This window comes from Monodelphis domestica, chromosome 1 (assembly GCF_027887165.1).
Source record: "Monodelphis domestica isolate mMonDom1 chromosome 1, mMonDom1.pri, whole genome shotgun sequence".
Taxonomy (NCBI): domain Eukaryota; kingdom Metazoa; phylum Chordata; class Mammalia; order Didelphimorphia; family Didelphidae; genus Monodelphis; species Monodelphis domestica.
In genome coordinates, this window is record NC_077227.1 from 194,217,820 (window position 1) to 194,236,597 (window position 18,778).

The following is an 18,778-nucleotide window of genomic DNA, read 5'->3' on the forward strand; positions in this document are numbered from 1 at the left end:
ACAGAGAACACTCAGCTCTCTGAACCAGCTCCTGCTGGGTATCTCTCTGGCACATACATTGAGAGAAGTTTTGTCAGAAACCCAGAAAGCATCCAGATGGAAAACCAAAGTGGGAAAGAAATCATGAGGACACTCAACAATTGTAAGAACCCATTACTAACCCCAACCCCTAGTGTCATAAAATACACTGGTCTTTGAAGCATTATTCATTTTTGAGTAATTATTTGGGATTTGGAGTCATCATCAAATAAAATTGATAAAGCTGTCCTCTCTCAGTTCTCTGTTAAATATAATATTTTCAGGCTTTCTTTAAATAGAAAAAGCCCCCCACCAAGGAGAAAGAAAGCTCAGAAAGTCCTATTTTACAAAAAAAAAGGCAAGTCCTTTATTTGAGATGGATTACTGTTGTATGTTACACCATTGTCATATCTAAATCAAGGGTCATTATTGTAAAGGAAACAAAGGGTTTCATAAAAACATATTACTCCAAATGGTACCCCTGGCCAACTCTTTGATTAAATACATAGTGAAATATTCAAAGTATTATATGGCACTTAAATTAATAAGAGCAGAGAGAAGGTAACATTTATTCACAGTCCAAAGCAATGACTTTTGAGCCTTTGGTATATGTCTCAAATAAGTATTAGTAAACACATAAGTTAGCTGGATAGTATTTAGTTCCAGGTTACTTAGGCCAGTACTAGGGTGTGTGTGTATGTGTATGTATATGTGTGTGTGCATGTGTGTGTATATGTGTGTGTGTGGTTCGAAGAATTGACAAAGTTAATGAATCCAGAATTCACATGGGATGATTAAGGTCTCTGGTGTGAGCACACAGGCAAATCCAAAACATGGCAAAATCAAGCGCTGTAGTACAGTGCAAGAGAACTACATTAGAAAACAGCATGTGAGATACACCAAGTTACAAACTCTGTGGCTCTGATAGACTTCCAAAATGAAAAAAAAAAAGAAAGGACATTCTCAAAAACTCATGAGCTAGGAATCAGAGATGCCCTGGAGCTCATGATTCATTTCCAAACAGTGCAACAACCCTTCAATAAGTATTTTTGTATTTGCATATTACAATACCCTCCCCACCCACCCCCTCACCCCTAATAAACAGCACCAGTGCAGTTTGAGTTAGAAAATTGGAAATCTGAGACATTCTACAGGTTTTCATCATAAGTAGGGACCATTTAGTCTGGGCTCAAATGCAAATCTCTTCAATGGCCAGTCCCAACAGTGTACCCCAAACAATTCTCTCTGGTTGACTGGCAAGAAAGCCATAGTAGGTATACTGTAAGGTCAGACTTAGAAAAAGCTGGCAAGCTGTCCCAGGGTGTTGGGGAGGGGCTTGCTGGTGGAGAAGAAGAGGAGCACTTCAGAGATGCCTGTCCTGTTTTCCAGGAAGAGGGGATAAAATGAGGAGGCGATCATAATTTTTAAACCAAGGAAGCATTTGACTCCCACCATTTGCCAAGGTCCTGGGCCCAGCCAAAGCTCAATGTGATCCTAACTAGTAACCTTTTATGTCCATTACTAGTCAGGCTAGACCAACCTGTGGAGTAAAGAGGTCCCATTTCCACAAGAAGCCTTTTCTCTACCCAGTTGACTCTGTAGAGTCAATGGAGTGACATTTAGCCATGTTCTACTGAATTGGGCTTCTTTTTCTTTTCTCCTTCTTGATGCCATTGTCTAAAAGTTTTTCTGAAACCAGCCCTATCCCATATTTGGATGGAGAGAGTGAAGACACTTGCCATCTCCCCAAGTCTCCCCTCTCCAATCTATCCCTTCACACATAGGCAGAGTCACTTGACTGAGTCCTGCCAAAATTCGGTACACTGACCCGAGGCAGGTCCTTGTTGCGGATCTCATAGACTGACTTCCTCTTGGCTTGTGCACCACGCACAGCCAGCTTAATCTTGCGCCAGCCCAGGTGATTGAGTTCAGCCAGATTGAGGACAACACAAATGCCACTCACAGCGAACATGAACACGAGGAAGACTGTCTTCTCTGTGGGCCGGGAAACATAGCATTCTACCTCCTTGATACAGGGATAGCGGTCACACTCATACAGTCCAGGGACACTGAAGCCATAAAGGAAGTATTGGCCTACCAGGAACCCAATTTCTAGGGCATTACGGAAAACAACCTGAATAATGTAGAAGCGGGAGATGCCCTCTTGCCGACGGAGCTTAGAACGGGCTGCTGTACGTAACCCAGATGGGTGTGGGGCCAACTCCTTAACCTCTAGACAGTCTGGCTCAGTCTCCTTGCTAGTATTCTCTGTATTTTGTAGTACTCCATTTACAATGGCATTTTGCAGCTTCTTATTGTCTTCCCGCTTGCCCCCACCACTGCTCCCACCCCCGGCTCCTCCAGGACCCCCAATCGATTCAGGAGGGTCCCTGTCCAGGGCGAGGAAGACAGTAGAATAACGGCGTTCCCTCTGCTTGGCAGATTGATGAACTGAGTAGGTGATGAAGCAGAGGCTAGGAGTGCACACCATGATGATTTGGAAGACCCAGTAGCGGATATGAGAGATAGGGAAAGCTCGGTCATAGCAGGCTTGGTTGCAGCCTGGCTGCAGGGTATTGCATACAAACATGGTCTGCTCATCATCATACACTGTCTCACCCACTATGGCCACGATAAGGATCCGGAAGATCACCACCACTGTCAGCAGGATCCTGGGCAGAAAAAGAGGGAGGGAGAAAGAAAGAATGTCATGGGCTGAGAATCACACAGTGGCCTGCTGCTGGCTTAGGGATCCCCTGCTCCTCCCATCCTGTCCTCGGTATTTCCCTGTACTGTGGCTGGGGAGCTGTCCACCATCGAGTGGTTCTGAACTAAGAATCTGAGAGCAATAATGCTTTCAGCTTTCTCATCTTCTGGGATCTCTAATCCTCCGTTGTAGCGGTCCCACATAAGTCTATCTTCTCTCTCTCTCTCTCTCTCTCTCTCTCTCTCTCTCTCTCTCTATATATATATATATATATATATATATATATATATATATATATATATATATATATATATATATATATATATATATATATATATATATATGGATATATATACATACATATATGGATATATATGAGACTTGTGTATATGCAAGAGATACAGGCACATCTATACATAATGCATCTCTACACAACATACATCTTCATTATGTATATGACATATACACACAACTACATGAAATGAGAACTAGGGCTATGCTTTAAATAAGTGTGAATGGATTCCACGAATTTTTATCCTCTATGTAAATATTGTCCCTAATGTTATATTTAAGGTAGTCTATTTATATGCATAAACACACAAAAATAATCCTGGTGTGCGTGTGTGTTTCTCACACTATAAGCTTTCTTGAATAAATCGAGGAAAGAAGCTTCAGCCTCAAAGGATGACTCCATCTCCCTCTTCGCCCTTCTCTCTCCAAACACCATACTCCCTTCCAGCTTCTATTTAGGAAACAGAAGGGAGATCAGCTCTGACTCGAAGCACTAGGGGACCCAACAACCCGTGCCCAGAGTTCCGGTTCCGATGGGGGAAGTTACCCCACGGAAGGGGCCTCTCAGCAAGGGATCAACTTTCGGGAAGATCCCGAATGGGGGAGAGAAGGAAATACCTCAGAAGAAAAAGGGGGAGCTGTGGGCTTGGGATGGTCCCACCATATCCAGAACCCAGGGGCCCAAAAAGGAGTGTGGGGGGGGCAACCAGGGAGGGAAAGGGGCGCGAAATAGGACTTGAGTGGGTAAGGAAAAAAGGGTCATGGGAAGGGGTGGACGCTGTCAGGCTTCAGTCCAGCGCAGCTTGGTGCCCTTACCTCCCAATCATAGTGGAATGTTGCTGTACGGCGGCTTCCAGCAGCCTCTCTAAGATGGTCCATTCCCCCATCGCTGTGCATTCGGAGGCAGCAGACAAAGACTGGGCAGCTCTGGGCACGTCCCTGCTCCTGGCCCCCTCCCCAGTCACCACCCGACAACAGGGGGCTAAAGACCAAAAATAAATGCAAAATAAAACTAACCCACTACTCTTCCCCCTCCCACCCTTTATTTTCTTTTTCCGGTAAAAGATGGGGGGGAAATCCAAGCGAGTCCAGAGACGTGGGGTAGCAGCTGGTGCAGTCCAGGGATCAAAGCACCAACCGGTCAGTTGCTGTCCAGCTTGGGGAAGATTCCCTGTGTGGCTTCTGTCCAGGCAGGGGGTGGGGGCGACTGGGAGAATGTACTGGTCACTAGGCTGCTGTTAGCTGGAAAGAGATCTCTCACTCTTGTTTCCCAGTCGGGTGGGTTGGGGGGGAACCAAGGATACTGCCTCGTCCCTGTCCCAGGACAGCCCACCTCTTGTCTTGCAGCCTTAAAGAGTGTTCGCTGCTGCCTTACTTCTAGCCTTGGAAGCCGGGCCGGGATCGCGACCTGGACTGCACAGAGCGGAGCAGACTGGGAATCCGCGTCTTGCCGCCTCTAATCCTCCCTTAAGTAGTCTCTGCCTGCGTCACTCCAGGTTGGTGGAGGGGAGTGAGCGCTGGCGTGTTGTAGCTGTGCGCCCAAGCTGGAGGGGCTGGGGACTTGTCGTGGAAGGGGAGGAGGAGATAGAGAGGGATGAGGTTGAGTCTTGGGTCTCCCAATTGGGGGAAGGGGGAGTAGGCGGTAGAGAAAGCTCCAAGGGGAACGATCACAGTTTCCCTAACTGACCAGCTCCAGCTTCCTCCCCGCTAGGCGACTCAAAGCATCCCCTCCCTGCCCGTGCAGCGCCCAGGTAGCACCCGAAGCTCACCTGCCGGCCAGAATCCGCCCGAAGCCGGGGAGAAGATGGGAATGGGAGGTGAGGAGCCTGGGGCCACCAGCTGATGCGGGGATGAGGGCAATTTGTGTCTTTTCTTCTCAGCCAGGGTTCAGCCCCATTTTCCTTCTTTTTTTTTAACTAGTGCTTCCACAGTGGGCTCAGAGTTGGGATTTCCCCTCGAAAGAGATACGTCAAAATGGGGCTTATTTAAAAACTCTAGTAGGGACGCAGGTTGACTGGGTGCAGGGCTGGAATTAGGGACTCCGTGGGCCTGTGGAGACTTGAGGATGTAGTTGTGAATATCTTTGGTGGACAGCCAACATGGGCTGTGAACCTGCCCTTGTATTTGTCCAGGTCGAGAGATTCGGGGGTCTATTTATGTATATGCATGTCTATCTGAATGAGTACTAATGTATGTATACATAGTGCAGCGACTGTGTTTGGATACTTTCTTATGTCAGTTGCCAGAGAGAAAAGGACAGCTAAGGAATGGGACTATTGAAAGACTAAGCCTAACCACCCTCCTGATTTGGAGAAGCAATAGGCACAAACTTTGTCTAAATTGGAAATTTAGCATTACTCCTACTTTCTTCTTTCTTTTTTTACACACTCTCCCCCTTCCCCAAATAAGCCCAGCTGAATTTCTGGTTCCCTACTTGCTTAAAACGTTGCCAGGTCTGCCTGAGCAAATGTTCAATTAGTGGATAGAAATTCTTTCACACTAGGATGCTCATTAGCTTAAGGATAGAAATTAGAAGGCATTGGTAGTTTTGAAGTTTGGGAGTATTTTCCAAAAGCATAAGAAAAGAAAATGCTTAGTAGTCCTACTCTAAATGTAGAGCTGTGAATGTGTTAGTATTTTTTCCTTAGGAGTATATTGCTCTCAGAATGTTATCATCTACATGGGAGAAGATCACACATATGTATTGCTTAAACCACCCACAGAGAAGGCATTTTGATGAGCTCTTTAACTGCAGAATCACCTGAACCTTTGGCAATCCCAGACTTTTGAGAGAGATGATGACAATTCTGAAGTATAGGAAGTGAGTTTATACACATCCTCTTCAGACAAAAGGGAAACCATTTCAAAATCTAGGAGATACATTTTTTCTGTCCTCTCCAGAGATAGCTACTATTGACTCTTGACACTTGATACTAAAAGATCAATTCCCCAGTAGTTCATACAAGAAAATTAAACTCAAAAATAAAATAAGGAAAACTATGAATGAAACTTCAATTGGTGATTATGAAGGTAAAGTGAATATATTTTAATGACCTTTTACTTCCTTTGTCGCTCACAAATAGGAGCTTTAACAAAACTGCTCCTGATAACTGTCAAGGCACTTGACTTATTTTGATTCTCATTTTAGCACATCAAATATATTGGCAAAGAAGAAATTATGATCACAAAGAGCAAGAATTCCTTCATCAAAAACAGATCATGGGTGTATCTAGGTGGTTCAGTGGATTGAGAGCCAAACCTAGAGATGGGAGGACCTAGGTTCAAATCTGGCCTCAGACACTTCCTACCTGTGTGACCCTGGGCAAGTCACCAATACACAGTATTGATTCCAGGATGGAAAGTAAGGGTTTAAAAAATACATATAAATTCCAGTAATAAGGAGATCACAGGATCATCCATTTAGAGTTGGAAGATAACTTAGAGATTATCAAGTCCGACCCTATTATTTCAAGGATGAGGAAATCAAGTCCCTGAAACTCAAAGTGATTGGTCACACCAGAAATGGAGCCAAGATTCAAATTCAGGTTCACTAACTCCAAATTCCCTGTCCTTTCCATTGTATTATACTGCCTCTGAATAGTTACTCTATACTTTGCCTGGTCAAACCACAGATGGAATATTCTATTCAATTAGCTCTAGATATCACAGTTAAGTAAAGATATTTGTGTTTGGCTTTATGCTATTTAACTTTTTATCATTAATTAAGTGCATAAATAGCATGCTTGTTGAATTTAAATACAGGTTGAATGACCATTTGTTGGGTGTGTGGCAGTGGAGATTCCTATATGGTATGGTTTGGACTAAATAGCTACTGAAATTCCTTTGTACTTCCTCAACTATGAATTCCAGATGAATTTTCAAAAACCCTCCTTTCTCACCCCATCCCTGTTTCCTAGTTCTCTCATCAGAGTATCCTTTTGATGAAAGGAATCACAATAAATGAGCACATGGGTTTAAAAGGAGGTAAAGAAAAATAAATAAAAACAATCTGAAGGAAAAGTAATGGTAATTTTTAGATCTGAGTCTGACTATTTGAGTGTTAGAATGTAATGCATGGGACTTTATTATATAAATGTGTATAGTTCTCATATTTCATGTATTTGGATACAGTATAAAGGACACTTTTTGTGGGACTTAATCTGTGGTTTCATGAGGGAATTCCTAATGTAAAAATGGCCTCCATTGATATAAATCAAACATTCATGTGTAATTTGTAGTCCAAGGTGCTGAGATATTTAATATCTTCTCCAAGATCATTAAACTGGTATATGTCAGAAACAGGATTTGAACTCAACTCATCCTGATTCCAAGATAAGCCCTCCACAGATTATATCCCATTGCCTATCAAAAAGACACAGGTACTTAGTCATATATGTGACGGATTTTAGTTTTGAAGATCCTTCATCTAATATGACATGAAGTCAGTTGTGTTTAAATAGAACAACTAACTATACTGTACTATACATTTGAAAAACATTTAAAATTTTTACAAAGAATATTAATTTACAGTATTCTGTAGTAACCATGGGCTGTGTCCTTCCTTGTCCCTCCTAGGACCACAAATTTAGAATGGAAAAGGACCTTAGTGGTCATCAAGTATGTCATTTTATGGATTTGGAATGTGAGATTCAGAGAGATTAAATAATTTGCTCAAAGTTACAGAGCTAGTAAGTGTCTACAATAGGAGTTAAACCCCAATTTTAAGTCTTATGTCTGATCAGTGGAGGGCATTTCCAAATGGGGAATTCCCTCAGAATCTACTTTGTCAGGTGTACACTGCACACAACAGGATGGAAATTATCATCTTTGGTTTAAAGCTATGATTTTCTGTGTTCACATTGTAGTATGAACAGGTTGCTATGTAGTTAGATGTAAAAATGATGGAGCTTGTCCATTAGTATATCTATCTTAGAAAGTTTCTTCAAGTAGACAATGCTCTAAGCCCAGGACTGAACAGGTCATTGAAAAATTGCCATGTTCTCTTAATAATGTCTAGTTTCTCTCTGAAATGAAGGCCCATAATTATAACAACAATATTCTCGAGTGATTTCATATGGTTATGAGTTATTGAAAACTCCATTCTCCAAATAAATAATGTTAAGGGTCACCAAAGAGCAATGAAGAAGCAAGTGGTCATTGTGAACTGGCTGCAGAATATTTTGAAAAACAAGTTTACAGAAGAAATGTTGTGAAGTATATAATCAGCAAAATAGATGATGACTTAAGAAGGACTGATCACATATTGATAGTGAGGTATAACCAATGGATGACCCAGGTGTTCCACTGAAACCTTGACATTACTATAAAAAAAACTAGGAAAGACTCTAGAGCACTGGCTGGATCCTTTGGGGGAAAAGTTAGGAGATGGCATATAGAGTGTGTACAGGAAAAGATGGGCTGTAATCTGCATCATTAGTAGGAATAGTCACAGTGATAAGAACAAAGAGTATTGGAGTGAGTGCTGGAGAATGTTTAATCTAGAGTTGGTTGTGAGGGTCCTGTGATCACTGACTTAAGCATGACTGAAAGAATAAGGAAGAAGGCTTAGGAAAAGTCTTTGACCATTTAACAGTCATCAACACTCAAGCTTTTTGTTCTCAAGCCTCAGGTAGCTTGTACCACAAACCAGCACACCACTTCTCCAAGACACAAAGAAAGCAGTAGAGGAAAGCCACCAAAAGACACCAAACCCCATAGCTTCACTGATCTATCTGTTTGAAAGAGTTTTTATTTGACTTTCTCTCTTTTCCTGTGTTTTGGAAAACCAGGTCTGCAAGTAGAAGTGTAACAGATTTATCTCTAACGCCTATCCAAGGGTTCTGATTCACCTTGTGTGTGTTTTTTTAATTGTTTGATGTATATTTTTAACAGCATGATCATTTCCAGGTAGAGCCCCACCACCACCACCGTTAAAGCTTCTCTTATAAAAAAGAAAAAATAGTCAAGCAAAGCCAACCAACATAGTGACCAATCTTATTATCCATAATCTGTAATCTCTCAACTCCCACCCGAAGGAACTGCTTTTTGTGTAGCCTGCAGGAAGTAAGTCAGTCAGTCAACAAGCATTTATTAAGCACCTACTACAAACCAGGCTCCATGCTAAGTGTTGAGGATACAAAGAGAGGCAAAAGACAGACTGTGTTCTCAGGCAGTTTACAACTTAAAGGGGCAGTCAACAAGTAAACACATTTGTGCAAGCAAGCTATATGCAGGGTAAATTGAGAATAATTAATAAAGGGAAATCTTAGAGAGGAGGGGATTAGGACTATTTTGAGCAGTTTCTGCTTTATGTCCCCTTGGCTCAACTGATCTGGCTCCTTTATTGTGGTAATAGTTATATTTTGCTACAAGTTGAGTTCCTATTTGAATTATTTCAAAGGTTCTGATCTCACCAGACCTGATTATAGAATTTGATCCTAGACTTTAGCTCTAAATCCTATGAATATACCTCACTAGCAATAGAAAGTTCTCTTTCCACTGACTCTGGGAACCACATACTTCATTATAATGGTTTAATATTAATAATCATATGGTTGTCAAAAATGTCTTTTTATTGTATTTTTAAGAAATTTTGTCAGATTTTAATATGCATAAGAAACACTTTAGAATTTTTTAACCCTTATCTTCTATCTTAGAATTGATATTGATTCCAAGATAAAATATCAGTAAGGGCTAAGCAATTGGGGTTAAATGACATGCCCATGTTCACATAGCTATGAAGAGTCTGAGGCCAAATTGAACCCAAGACCTCCCAACTCCAGGTCTGTCTGGCTCTCTATCCACTGAGCCACTTACCTGTTCCTCAAATTTAATTTTTTTTGACTAGTCAACAAATAAGTAGAATAGGAACTTATTTTTTCTATGGAGCTTCAAATAAATTGTATCAATGTAAAGTTATAGTCTACTCTAGAATATCAGTTATAAAAAACCTGTCCTTTCCTTTTCATACCTCCATCAAAGATGCAATAAATAGATGTGTAAATTATTCTCATGCAGTTTCATAAAGATGGGAAAGTAGGCATATGGTAACTATTGGATATTTTTCCAAATTGGATGTTAAGTAGTAATAACACTTGTTATTTTCCCCAAATTTTTAGAATCCTCTCATCTTTTAGATATCTTAAAAATCAATCTCAGTGCCCTCAAAACTAAAGTGCACCTAGAGGATGCTTCTTCTTTGGGCTGGGCTGTCTGTTCTTCCCATTCTTTATTTTTTTAAGGTGATTTATACTTTATCATATAGTACAATGGTGGTTGTGGCATTCTATTTCATACTAAGTAGCTTGACTCTCAACTGAAAAAATTGTTTCCATTCTTGGCATATTTTATTTCCAATTTTCCCTTATTTGTTATCCTGTTTCCTCTTTAATATTAAAGTGCTCCTGGAGTGATCTGAATTAACTGTCTCTTTCTTTAAGCTTTCTGAACTATGTTTTCTCCTCCACTGCTACTCACTTTTATTAATCGGTCTGATTTATAGCCTCAGATGGAATCACTGAAGGAAAGAACTGGGCATTCCAAAAAGAAAAATTTTGGCCTGATATAAGGAAGAACTCTCTAGAAATTATCCCAAAATAGAATTAGTTACAGAGTAATGGCTTCCCCCTCCCTGGAGATAAGCAGAGGTTGAAATTTTATCAGCATTCTTACTCTAGTATGAATTAGACTATATGATTTATACTCCTTTTATTTGATCCTATTCCCTAGGAACAAGAGATTATGGATTTGGGGCCCCTTCCAGCCCTTATGTCATATGATTATGTGAAATATTTGGTGTCAGTTCAAGTCTACATTTACTAGTCAGGCAGCTTGATGGTCTGAGTCATGGAATTTAGAGAGAAGAGGTAGATAAGAAATCATCTAGTCAAACCCCTTCATTTTATTATTTTTTAAACTTGTATTTTCTGTTTTAACTCAAAAACAAAAGGGCAAGGGCAAAGCAAACTGATTTAAGTGACTTTCCCAGGATCACACAACTAGGAAATGTCCAAAGCCAAGATTTGAACCCAGGTCTTCTCAACTCCAAGCCTAGTGTTCTATCCATTGAGCCACCTAGCTGCCCTGTAACCCCTTCATTTCACAGGGAAGAAAATTAAAGTTTAAAAGATGGAAAGTAAATTAATTACACAAGTGATAAATATTATAGATGCAAACTCAATTTTCTGTCTCCAAATCCAATACTTTTTCTACTAGGCCAAGCTATGTCATGACTTTTGTTTAGACTTTGGTCTCCTTCTTTGCCTCTTGATCTTTATCCATGTGCCCTCTAATATATACCCTTTCTCCAGTCCCTTCATTAACTCATATGAGTATATCTTCACAATATACAATGCCATTCCAACTTTCCTTCCCCTTTTTGCTTATCTCTTTTTAAATAAAATATAGCTTTTTGTCTCTTTTTATCTTTTCAGTGTCTCTATTGATATCTTTATTTAAAAAAAAAAACAACCTCTTACCTTCTGCCTTAGAATGGATAATAATCATTTCTAAGGCAGAAGAATGGAAAAAGCTAGGCAGCTGGGGTTAAGTGACTTGCCCAATGTCACAGAGTGAAGATGTGTCTAAGGCCATATTAGAACACAGGACCTGCTATTCTTCCCACATTGTAGTTATTCTATGGGTACACAAATTAAAGAGTTTTCTCCTTATCCTTTTTTTTCAGTATTAAGCTTTTTTGTTTAGATTTGCAAGACTTTGGGCAAATACATTCATACTAGCCTCTTGTTAGCCTACTCCATCCTGGTCAGGAGCCCATCATCTTATACAATCCATGGTCCAGAAATCCAAATCCCATTCTCAAAGACCATATCCTTAACCAAGTGTTCACTTTCCAAGTTTGGCTTCCTTTTCTGAAGCCTTTCTTGAAGCAGTAACAGTGGGGGGAAATACCATTTTTGCACTGTTTCCAGTTTTCTAACCCAAGAATGACCAGGCCAAGGATATTCTATCAAAAGGCTACTCCCTAACACTGCATTTCCCATTCTCAGCCTCTAAAGTCATCTAAGCTTATATCCCTTTGGTTAGGTTAATCCTTGAACTAAGCAGAAGAACATTATCTTGGATAGTAGAGTTGGGTTGGGCAGTGAGATGCTATTTCTGAAAGCTGAAAATTTCCCTGGATACATCTGTTCCCATGAAAAGTCAGCATTTGCAGCCTCCCTGTATTTGTGTTTGGAACTACATGTTGTTTGGGATTGGACCCTGTGCTCAAGTCATCCACATTTCATTCATAAACAGCTGGGATTAAGCAAGATTTATCCTCTGCTGTGGCCTACATAAGTCTGTTTCTTAATGAAACCACCAAATTACCTCCCCCAAAGGGGCAAATTTGCCCTGTGGCAGTAAAAAAGAAAATGACATTATCATAAGGAGCATATGAAGATGACATTTTTTCCCACAACCAAATAATTCTTTTTGCAGAATTGTTTTCTTCGGTAAAATTGTCTGTTGGAAAGGGCACTGGATTTGGAATGAAGCCTCAGAGTTCACATTCTCCAGCTCAAATACTTACCACCTGTGTGACTTTGGACACTCAATCTCTTATTTTCCTGTAAATGGGACAGCAAGGTAGGATGATCTCTAAGGACCTTTTCAGGTCTAAATAAATCTACATTTCACTTTCATGATGCTTTAGGAAAGAACATTAAATTTGTTGACATTCTTTATAGAGCACCATTTCACACAGAGGGAAAGTGGGTAGCTAACCAGGATATCAATGTATGGAGGATCTATCTATCTATCTATCTATCTATCTATCTATCTATCTATCTATCTATCTATCCATTCATCTATCTATCTATCTATCTATCTATCCATCCATCCATCTATCTATCCATTCATCTATCTATCTATCTATCTATCTATCTATCTATCTATCTATCTATCTATCTACCCATCCATCCATCCATCCATCCATCCATTCATCTATCTATCTATCTATCTATCTATCTATCTATCTATCTATCTATCTATCTATCTATCTATCCATTCATCTATCTATCTATCTATCTATCTATCTATCTATCTATCTATCTACCCATCCATCCATCCATCCATTCATCTATCTATCTATCTATCTATCCATCCATCTATCTATCTATCTATCTATCTATCTAGAGAGAGAGAGAGCATGTAAGCAACCTATCTATATCTATCTATATTATATATAGTATAAATGAAAGATAATTGGTAATAGTAATGAAGGTACAACAGGACTGGTGCATGGTTGAGGGGGGTACCAGAAAAAGCCTACTGTGAAAGGAAGGTTTGAGATGAATCTGACTTTAAAGGAAGTCACAGTCACATAGTAAGTAGTTGAACTGGAGAATGTGAACCCAGTTCTTCATCCCAAATCTAGTACCCTTTCCACTAGACTTAGGAATCTGAGGTGAAGAGAGAGACCATTCCAGGCATGACAATCAATGTACAAATGTATACTAAGGAGTAAACAACAAAGTAGACCATTTCAGCTGGACTGAGGTGGGAAACAAGGTGTAAGAGGTCTGGGAAAATAGGAAGAGACTTTAAAACAGTTGGGGAAAAATTCAGTTTTAAATTCCCATCTAGGGGCAGCTAGGTTGCAGAGTAGAAAGAGTGCCAGACCTGAAATCAGGAGGACCTGGGTTCAAATCTGGCCTCAGACATTTCTTAGCTATTTGACTTTGGGCAAGTCATTTAACTGCATTTATGTAGTCCTTGCCCTTCCATCTTGGGGTTGTTACTAGGAAAAAAGGTAAGTTTTTTTTTTAATTCCCAGCTACAAGGTTTTTCGAGTATAACATATTACTGTGGGGGGGGGGGGAGGGGGAATCACTTCCCTTGCTCTACTTTCTGCATTAGTCAAAAAGTTATGTGGTTCTTTAAAAGACAACACATGTACGTACAATGTATAAGAAGACAATGCCTTAGTGCAGTAATATCTTGTGTATTAACGTAATATTACATTTTGACTGGAGCAGATGTGTGAAATCACAGAAAATAAATTAAAGCTGTGTTAAGAATCAAGAAACTGCTGTTGATGTATAATCTTTCACTTCTATGTCAAGTCGTGATCCCCATTCACATTGGGAGCATCCCAGGGGGTCTCATTGAACCTGTATTGAGAGATTTCTCTTAAGTCAGCTATATTCAGAAATAATTCAGCTATGGTGCAGAAGAAAGCCAGCCTCCACTTAGAGGTTGGGCACTGGCTTTGTTGTGTCCTGTGATTGTTGCTCTACACTTGTTGCTGTTTAGGGTAAAGTTGGTTGTGGCCCTTACCAAGAATTGAGAGAAAGAGAAGACACTTTCCTGGGGTAAACACATACTGTGTAAAGGACTGGCCAACAGAAAAATGATGAAAATTTGCTTTTAATTCTGTGTTGTCCCCCCCCCCCATCTGTGATCCCTACACTGACACCCTAGCCGAGGTTCCTGAATCAATGAAATATATGCCAAAGCCCTAGAGCTGAGAGTTTTCAGTGTTAGTTTTCCAGGTTCCTCCTTAATCACCAGTGCTGTCACTTCTACTGGATTCTTCCCTCTACTCCGGTATGTCTCCTATTACCCAACTGTTTGCCCAGACTTTGGACCCAACATCTCTGTCTGGTATCTGGTGTTTGTATCTTCATGGTTTTTTTTTTCACCAGGCTTAGAATATATGACTTCTATGATAGATAGATAGATAGATAGATAGATAGATAAATGGATGGATGGATAGATAGACAAACAGATAAACAAATGTTTCTTACCTACTTGAATCTGACTCATGGTCTTGCTTATTCTGACCTTGAAAAACTAGCCATGATTCCAATGGAGATTGCTCACCTGCTTCCACACCCCAGCCACTTCTTTGATCACCAGCTTACTGGCTCTATCATAAATCAAGCCTACTGCCATGCTTACTGATTATTCCCTAATATGAAAGGTTTGTCTGGTTTCAATTTTCTCAAACTCTGTTTTTCACACTGTATCCACTACCCACTATTAACTACCATTCCCAGTAGTAAAAACGAGTGTTCCCATGCTGCCCTTACTATCACCATAAAATAAAGTGATAACTATAAATTAATAAGCAGTTAGATGGTGCAATAGATAGAGTGCTGGACCTTGAGACAAGAAGATGGGTCTTCCTGAGTTCAAATCTGACCCCAGACACTTATTTCCTGCTATGTGACCCTGGGCAAGTTATTTAATCCTGTTTGTCTCAGTTTCCTCATCTATAAAATGAGCTGGAGAAGGGAATGGCAAGCCACTCCATTCTCTTTGCCAAGGAAACCTCAAATGGTGTTACAGAGAGTAAGATGGACTGAAAATGACTGAATATAAATTAATATCAAGATGTTGATGACTACAATTAGTGACAATATGGGATAAATCATCCCTCACAAAGAGTAACTCTCTAATGGAGATGTTTAATCAGTGGACCAAGAAGGTAGAATATGGGGCAAGAGGACCATTACCAAACCTCTCAAAATACTTAAAGTAAATGTGCACTCTACTATTAAAGAGTGATTGTGAGGTATACTAATACCTGAGAGGCAGTTGGTAACACATTGGATAGAGGGGAAGGGTTAGAGTTAGGATAGGTCTGAGTTCAAATCTAGCCTCAGATACTTACTGTGTGGCTCTGGATAAGTCACTTAACTTCTTGCAAAAGTTAAGTTTTAAAAAAGTGAGATATTTGTTTCTGTTTCCTCAACTATAAAATGGCGGTAATAATAGCATATACCTCACAGGGGCTCAAATTAGAAAATATTTGTTTTAAAAAAAGAGTACTTAGCACAGTGCCTGGCACATAATAAATGCTTTAGAAATGTTTATTTCCTTTCCCATCTTTTCCCTAGTGCATACTTTGTCTATTTATATATGTATCAGTATGATTGGACAAGTGTAAAGCAGGTTCTCTGTTATCAGTGAAAGTTGAGAGAGAACATGTTTGTGTCTGGACCCGAAATCAGAATTTTATTCTAGAAAATGTGTGCATGTGGTTCAGTTGGTATTAAGTATAATCCATGCTGCCTAAGCAGTTAGTTGCTAAACTGCAAAGATCCATCTCATTTCATCCCAGACTACTCATGGCCATCTGGACTACTGTATTTCCATTACATGGCCATGTGTCTATTAATGAATTGATTGCATCAGATTACATCTTCTATTCAGAAAAAAAGAAGCAGCCCATCTAGCCTATTGCCCACCATCAACGTTTCTGACGAGCTTCTTTCTTTCATGTGGCTACTGACCAGTTATACTCAGACAATACCCTCATATACACTATTACCATTGACTAAGAAAAGTATGCATGTGCTAGAGATGCACACTTCAGCTTGAGCTTGGGGCTTTACAGAGAAAGCTCTGAGGGATAGTCACTTTCTGGGTATTGTTTGTTTTTTTTTTGTTGTTGTTGTTCACACATGTTGAATCTGCAGACATCTAGACAGTTAAGGTGGGCAGTTTCCCAACATGAATGATTTCAGGGAAATAGAGAGGAGATACCGTAGAGCAGGCAAAGTCAGGTGGCCAAGAAGGAAGAGGCTCTTGAATTTATTGAGTATAACTAGACAATCAGATTTGATCATTATTCTGTAGTCTGGCTAAAGCCCAAAGCAAAATCTGCAAGGCAGAGGTGTGTCCTCAAACATGAACAATATGTCTAAATACTTATGCTTTGGATATGCCCTAAAGTTGTTCAAATTATCCAAAAGGTGTAATAAATGAACAAGATTGAAGAAAAAGTCTATTAGCCCGTAACAATAATAATACCTAATATTTATGGTGCCTACTATGTGCTAGGCACTGTGCTGAGCATTTTACAATTATTATCTCATTTGGTTTTCACAATGACAACGAGAGGTATGTTTTATTATTATCCTCCATTTTACAGTTGAGGAAACTGAAGCAAACTGAGGAGGAATTTGCCTAATGTTGCATGACCAATAAATGTCTAGTCAGATTTGGATTCAGCACTTCCTTACTCCAGATCCATCACTCTATCCATTGTATCACCTACCTGCCATCAGAGCTTCTATATTCATTCATTTATTTATTTGGAAATATTTAATTTTATTTAATTAATTAATTTAGAATATTTTTCTATGGTTACATGATTTATGTTCTTTCCCTTTCCTCCCCCCATCCCTCTTCCATAGCTGATGAGCAATTCCATTGGGTTTTACATGTGTCATTGAACAAGACCATTTCCATATTATTGATAATAATTGTACTAGGGTGACCATTTAGAGTCTTACATATTCGTTTTTTTAAAACCCTTACCTTCCATCTCAATATTGTATATTGGGTCTAAGGCACAAGAGCAGTAAGAACTAGGCAATGGGGGTTAAGTGACTTGTCCAATCACACAACTATAAGTGTCTGAGGCCAGATTTGAATCCAGGACCTCTTGTCTCTAGGCCTGGATCTCTATTCATTGACTGCCCAACTGCCCCCAGAACTTATATATTCCTAATAATACATGAGGACCTTCAAATGATTATCTTCATCAAAATAGTTGCTTTAGGAAGCAATACAAATTTATTCTAAGTGCCATTTCTGAGAATATTTTTGGAATTGTCTTCAACAAAAACATATAAGGAAATCAGTCTTATCACTTATAATCATACTTAATTTTTAAGCTATAAAGAGTATGTTCATGTCAATAACAATCTTTTCTACCATACTTAGTTTTAAGTGACTTTAGGCTCTTTCCAAAATTTAAATGCCTTCTCAAGTAGATGAATTTTGGCCACCATTGAGGATCTTCATAAGAATGCATCATAGGGTATAGCTCAATGATTCAGTGGATTCAGAGATGGGACCAGAGATGGGAGGTCCTGGATTCAAATGTGGTCTCAGACACTTTGTAGCTGTGTGACTCTGGGCTTTTTTAACCTCATTGCCTGGCCCTTACTGATCTTCCACCCTGTAACCAATACTGAGTATTGATTCTAAGATAGAAAGAAAGGGCTTAAAAAAAGTGTGCCCCATGATCAAAAACCACTTCTATCACTCAAATTTTGAATATGTTCTCAGTAATGGAGTCATCACTGGGGAAAGTATATGCCTTGGCAAGGTGACTCCTTTGAAAGAGAAAGAGTTGTCTTATGTATAAGTTTTAGTAAGTCACATTACAGTAATAGGGCAAGAATTGCCCTGATCTCTTCGGTGCCACTTAGGAATGAGTCCAGAAGGCTTGGGTTGTTGTTATACAAGATTGCATCGGGTGCTAGGAACTTAAATAAGGAAGAGAATAAAGGGGAACTGGGAGAATGAATGAATGAAAAACAGCCATTTGTTTTGTTTCTACTATGTGGTAAAAGCACTGTGTTAATTACTGGAGCTATCTATATACAAAATTAAGATGTTTCTACTTTCAAGAAGTTTATATTCTAATAAAAGGAGACAACACTTATAGGGCAATAATGGCTAAGGAAGGGAATCTTGGTCAGGAAAGTCAGAGAATTGTGAGTAGAGCCAAAGGGCTATTGATTATCAAAGCTTTTTCAGTAGCAATGGTTGCCTTGATTCTATTACTATGCTCAGAGCAAGAGGTAAAAATCAGAAAGAGAGAAGATATATAGTTGGTAGCAGAACAGATCTGACTAAGTTCTCACTGTATTCCCAGAGCTGGATAGAATATGAAGCAACCACCCTTTTAAAAAAGGATGCTGCAATACTGTTAGTGTCTTTGTACCTTGAGTCTCTATCCCTCTCCAGGAAGGGAGGTGTGTGGTCACTGGGGATCAGGTACAGAAAGTGGTTGTTTCA

At 39.7% G+C, this 18,778-nt stretch overlaps 1 protein-coding gene across 1 annotated transcript; it reads right to left on the minus strand.

Moving 5' to 3' along the window:
* Positions 1 to 360: 360 nt before the first annotated feature.
* GJD2 (gap junction protein delta 2) lies at positions 361 to 4,732 on the minus strand. The gene is made up of 2 exons (XM_056810229.1): positions 3,833 to 4,732; positions 361 to 2,690 (listed from the first exon to the last, which is right to left on the minus strand). Exons 1-2 carry the CDS (start codon positions 3,901 to 3,903, stop codon positions 1,793 to 1,795), a joined length of 969 nt encoding a protein of 322 aa, XP_056666207.1. The 5' UTR covers positions 3,904 to 4,732; the 3' UTR covers positions 361 to 1,792.
* Positions 4,733 to 18,778: the final 14,046 nt, after the last annotated feature.

Bases quoted from the DNA above. Each gene is read 5' to 3' on its own strand.
- GJD2 (XM_056810229.1), bottom strand. From the start codon at position 3,903: ATGGGGGAATGGACCATCTTAGAGAGGCTGCTGGAAGCCGCCGTACAG. The intron at 2,691-3,832 runs GTAAGGGCACCA...TTTTCTGCCCAG, and splicing joins CATTCCACTATGATTGGGAG to GATCCTGCTGACAGTGGTGG.